This window comes from Cebus imitator, unplaced genomic scaffold (genome assembly GCF_001604975.1).
Source record: "Cebus imitator isolate Cc_AM_T3 unplaced genomic scaffold, Cebus_imitator-1.0 Scaffold166, whole genome shotgun sequence".
NCBI classification, from domain to species: Eukaryota; Metazoa; Chordata; class Mammalia; order Primates; family Cebidae; genus Cebus; species Cebus imitator.
The window spans coordinates 3,358,295-3,364,041 of record NW_016107481.1 but is presented as its reverse complement, the minus strand read 5'-3'; the positions used below and the strand labels follow the sequence as shown (position 1 = coordinate 3,364,041).

At 33.5% G+C, this 5,747-nt stretch overlaps 1 protein-coding gene across 7 annotated transcripts in view; it reads right to left on the bottom strand.

Moving 5' to 3' along the window:
- Positions 1–4,264: 4,264 nt before the first annotated feature.
- Positions 4,265–5,747, bottom strand: part of MTF2 (metal response element binding transcription factor 2) — a 60,147-nt gene continuing 58,664 nt past the window's right edge. For all 7 annotated transcript variants that reach the window (XM_017544176.2, XM_017544175.2, XM_017544174.2 and 4 more), the window contains one exon: positions 4,265–4,732. In XM_017544176.2, coding sequence (XP_017399665.1) covers positions 4,375–4,732 — 358 coding nt within the window. In that variant the 3' untranslated portion in view covers positions 4,265–4,374. The remainder of the gene's footprint in view (positions 4,733–5,747) is intronic.

Sequence of the window (5,747 nt, the reverse complement as noted above, 5' to 3'; positions counted from 1 at the left end):
GAGATTACAAAAATGGGCCACCTGTGCTCAGCCAATTAATTTCTTAAACCATTGTTGGTGAGTTTAAATTTCTGCTTGATATGGAAAAAATTACTTTAGCTGCTAGAGACTCATTTAGATACTGTCAACATTTTTTCTTTTTAGCATTTGACATTTAATGATGGGGTAAATAACCTTGGTTAGAATTAAAATAATAAAATATAAACTAATTTAATTCTTCAAGCCCAGGCCATACATAAAAGCACTGAGGATCAAACGTAAATATCCACAAGGGTGCCAGTGACAGCCAACAGGCATGTACAAACCACCTCTCACAAAACATTTTCAAGATCGAGCAATCAGTCTTCCAAAGCACCGTTACCCATTTGCCATGGTTTCGTGGCACAGATATTATACATATTTTATATATAGTTCCATGAACTCACTGTCAAAGCTGCCTATGTGACACCTAAGAAAACTCAGTAAGAGTAATACTAAGACATAAAGATTTTTGTTGGATGGGCTGGACTTTGGAGGACCACAAACCATTATCTAAGGTTTTTTTGCCCCCCCCAACAAATTTTTGCCCATTTATGGATGTGATCACCCACACTGGGAATACATGCCATAGGGTTAGGAGAAAAAATGTATTAGACACCTTTTAGTAAATATAAAGAATAGAAAATAGACTGATTTTCGAGCAGGATATATTTTTACCCAAAAATATATTTTATCGTCTGTGAAAGTTAAAATGGTTTGTTTCCTTGCCTAAATCCAGTGGAAAGGTATCTTAAATGACACATCACATTTTCTGAAGATGCAGGACAAATAAAAAGTTACTAAGAATACAGTTTATACACTCATCATCTCCCACAAAGAGAAAATGCCAGGGGAGCGAGCTAGCAAAGAGGGATTTTGTTGAGTAGAAATGAGACGAGGGAAGAGGAAAAAAAAAGTAAGCTAGTTAATTGTAATCTTATTCTAAGTATAAAGATAGAATAATATTTCATTCTAGCTATTACTCCAAGAAATTTTTATAAAAGTTACAAATATTATACCTGTTTCATCTACTTGTTTTACAGAGAACTAATCAGTTTGCTTTCATAGCTTCTTCCATCTCCTCAGACAGACAGCTGGTTTTCTAACTGCTACCAATTAGAAAAGAATCCATAATCAGATAAAGTTCTTACCTTACATTTCATTGTCCAGTTTTTATTTTTCTGAACAAGACTAATCAACTGCTACAGAAAAAAAAACAAAGGAGACTATGGGTGTGTGCCTTCATTGAGGTACTCAAATATAACTAAGAAAAATTTCCCAACAAAAACAGGGCTTAAAAAAACAAAAAACTGTTTCCCAATGCTGCATGAGCATCTTCTTTTGTCATCACATCCTCATTCAAACAATTGTAGAACCAGATTGTAAAACAGTCTGGTAGAATTGCCTAAGTCAGATCATATTCCAACCAAAATTCAATAGTGCATAGTAGAAACTCAATAAAGTAGCCCTAAACAGCTCTACCCCCAACACGAATAATAGAAATCTACTGAACATATACATTATAGAAACCAAGCATGCAAACTTGGACATATCTTGCCAAAAAAAAAAAAAAAAAAAAAGGAGGCGGGGCACCCTCAACTCTAACACATCAGTGAACATATAATTATGTTAAATACTTAGAAAAAATATACATAGCAAGATCTGGCTTCATCACTCCTATATTAAAATTTATAGAATATCTCTGATAGCTTATATTCCAGCTCTAGTTTGGTGGTCTAAGGGTCTAGGAATACAGATTTATCACTTAGTAGCAGAATATTTATAAAAATGTATTTGCTTTGAATAAAAATAGAATTACAATTAGGAAAGTATATTGTTTCTACATCTTTTATTTGCCTGGGACAAAACTTATTTTTAAAATACAGGAAATCCTTTTATATGAACCCTACCTAACACCTTCTATGTAAGAAGAAAACACAGTTGGAAAGTTAAGTCTGAAATTTTTAAAGTTTGGGCACACAATAGAGACATACTATCTTTCAAATATAAAGTGTACATGCTAGCTAAATGTAGTTTATTTAAGACCATTTAAGATGAACATGTGATGATTATTAATATTATACGAGGGATGAGGAAAAAATGAAAGCAAAGTTTTATAAAGATTAATTCAAGTGAACATAATAGCAGTGGAATTAGAAAATCCTTACCACCCTAGCTAAATAAAAGCAGTCAACTACTGCACTAGTGTGTATTTTCAAGCAAATACAGAGGCAAAACTCATTAGCTCTTTAAAAAATACACACATTTAATGTTGGTCTGTTTTAATTTCTAAGTAAAACAATTCCAAAAATACAAACTGAACATCAGAGCCATGTGAACCACCATGAGAAAATAAAACAGACATTCACAATAATTACGTCTAAAGACAGTTCAGCTGGATAAATCATCTTCCAAGTATGTTAAAGAAAAAGTTTCTAAAAATACTGCTGGTGTTCAGTTAGAATTAAAGGACTTTGGGGAAAATGAAATAATATGATACAGGTGGAGTGAATAAAGTTACACGGGATTTACATTTTTCATTACCCCTAGATATAAACAAACATTCAAAAATCAACACAAACTCTGTGTGTTATTCAAAATATTGCAGCTGCAGGAAAGGCAACTTTAAATTAATAGCTAGGGGAAAATCAAGTTTTGGTGGAGGTAAACAGAAGTAACAGTTTTTAATTTGCACTTTTGTAAAGCTCATTTACCTGGCCAACCAGGAACCAAATGCAGACAATGAAGTTCTCTGCTTCTTTTGGCTATAATGTGACAGGAAAGGATCATCTTTTGAAGATGTTTAAAGAAATAAAGCAACTTTCTTTATAAACAGTCAAATAATCAATTAATGGAATAAATAAGTACTAACCCACATCTTAACCACTCTGTAATCACTACACTTTACATATTTTTTATTTTGGCGGCAAATTCCCCCATTATTAGTCTAAAATCCACCAATCACTTTTAAAAGTAAAATGAATAGCCACCAAAATAAGAAAATCTTCTGTTCACTCTTTGGCTAAAAAGGAAAACAAATAAAACAAAACAAAAAGAAGACAACTCTAACACTGGTGATAAAAGAAACTTTTTTTTTTACATGTAAAATAAAGTTATCAATTTAAATCTTGGTACATTTTATAAAAACAAGAGGTAATGTTGTAATAAAACAGCAGTAGCCTCAGCTGGCAACATACTGTTTGTTAACCCTGTGCAATAAAATACTTTGTTCATACTACACTTATTCAAACATGACTAACAGTTACTACAGACATTTCAGGAATCTTCACGGGACTCCTATAGACTTACTGTTAAAACTGAGAGACATTTACAATCATAATGTGCCATGAAAACTTGAAAACGTTACTTCTAGTAGGAGATAATGTTCATATTATTTGAATTTGTTTTAGGTACTGAACAGCTGAGTTACAAGGACTAAAAGTGAAAAGCATTCTAAAAGCCCATGAACACTGTTGTTCACACCCTTCTTGAGAACACACTAAACTCGTCTGACACATTTCTCTTCATACATAGCAAGCAACAGCACCCAATAAAAGCCTGAGAAGAAATGCTGCTGTGTAAATACTGCAACTATTCCTGAAAAAAGAATTATGGGATATATATTCCAAAGCTGCCCATTCCCATAATTTGTATTGCATAGGTCACATAATCACACACATATATATACACGTGTGTGTATATATATGCACATGCAAGAATATATTAAGACGACAATGAAGTCTAGTCACAGAGCAATTTACAGGCTCAATATATTTTTTACACTTTGCTTGAAAGAAAATTTCAATATTTTACAGTCTTTCAGTAGGCATTATATACACTGCACTTTATGAAATCTAGAAGGTATTGAAATAAATTTTTCCAACATTTTGGTAACAAAACAGACAACGTTTCTCCAAATACTTGTGCTATCTACATGATGTTTGCTCTGATAATCACTAATCACAAAAAACTGACTCAGTGGAATAATTAGAAAAATTGTCTAACACCATGCATGGGTTTCAATCATTTTTAATATCCTATCCTAGAAACATTCTACAAATCTTAAGATTTAAAAAATTAAGTCTCTGTTCTTTTTAAAAGATATCTTTTTATGACAATATCCATAACATTGACAGGTACATGTTAAGGCTAGTATCATCCCCTTTTTTGAATTTTTTTGACTTTTTTTTTTTTTTTTTTGCTACATTTGTTTTTAAGAAAGATAGTAAAAGCCAGACTCCTTTANTTTTTTTTTTTTTTTTTTTAAGAAAGATAGTAAAAGCCAGACTCCTTTAGGGCTTTGAACTGTACCTACAGAAAATCAGAGTGCAGTGAACATAATGTTCAGTCCTACAGTCAGGATGCAGTTGCTCCTTCCCATTCCACAAGATACTGCACCTTTCCATCAAGTGTCACCCGACGAGCCAAAACTCGGTATTTTTCGCCACATGCTATTCTACCTGCAGCACCAAAATAACTGGTAATGGAGTTCTTTAGATGATTGAGTTGTAACTCCTGATCTGCTAAGTTATTCAGAATCTCTGTGTTGAGTTCATCAAACTGATAATCTTCTTTGCCTTCATCATCTTTTACAATTTCTGAGTTCTGAGTCTGGAGTGCTCTTCTTGGAAGACGACCTCTTCTTCTCCGCAAATGTGGTATTGCAGCAGGCCAAGACCTTCCTGTACGTGTTCTTTTTCTGGAGTCAGATAATCTATGGAACAGAAAAAGCCAGAATTGTCTACTAAGCTTTTTAAGCATCCTATGCCCACACAATACGTTCTCTTTTTTGGATTACTCTATTATACCATATATCCTTGATGACATAAAAATAAGCAAACCCAAACAACAAATGCTATATAAATGGACTATCACTTGCGTTCATTACTTTAGATTTTGTTACCTTCTTGGGGCTGAATTTTGTAGAGCTTTTCTTCCTTAATTACTAGTAAGCTTAGGGTAATTTTTTTACTTAGGAGGCCAACAAGAAAAATTCTTACCAAAAGGCCCTACTCGTAAAGTCAGGTATTGCCAATAATCTCATCATTAAAAACAGCTAATTCATTTGTTCATTGCAACAAATAATTAATGAGCACAAACTATATATATGACACTGTTCCATGTGCTTAAAGAGTGGAACTAGAATAAAGGTTCTCTTATTACCAGTTCTAGGCCTAGTGAATTAATACACCAGAATAAGCACAAACTAGAAGTCAAGAGTATCTATCTCTAACTCTATTACTTGGCCAAATTCAAATTTCTTATTCTCTGTGTTCACTTACTGGGTGAAAGGGTTAGACTAGATAATCTCTGAGGTCCTTTTCACCACAGAAATTCAATTATTTTATGATCTTATAATAAAAGGAGAATACAGCACAACAACTAAATTCAAAGACCTACAGTCATACTGCATAAGTTAACAACCTTGCTCTGTCATACTTGGTAAACATACTTGGCAATATTGGGCTTGTTACTTAAAATCCCCTATGTCTCAGTTTCCTCATCTGTAAAATGAGAACAACAGGACTTATACAACTCAAAATATTGTTTTCTTTTGTTTGTTCGAGGCAGTGTCTTGCTCTGTTGCCCAGGCTGGAGTGAAGTGGCACAATCATGGTTCACCGTAGCCTTGACCTCCTGGGCTCAAGTAATCCTCCACCTCAGCCTCCTGACTATGTAGGACTACAGACAGTGCCCCCATACCCAGCTAATTTTTATTTCTTTTGTAG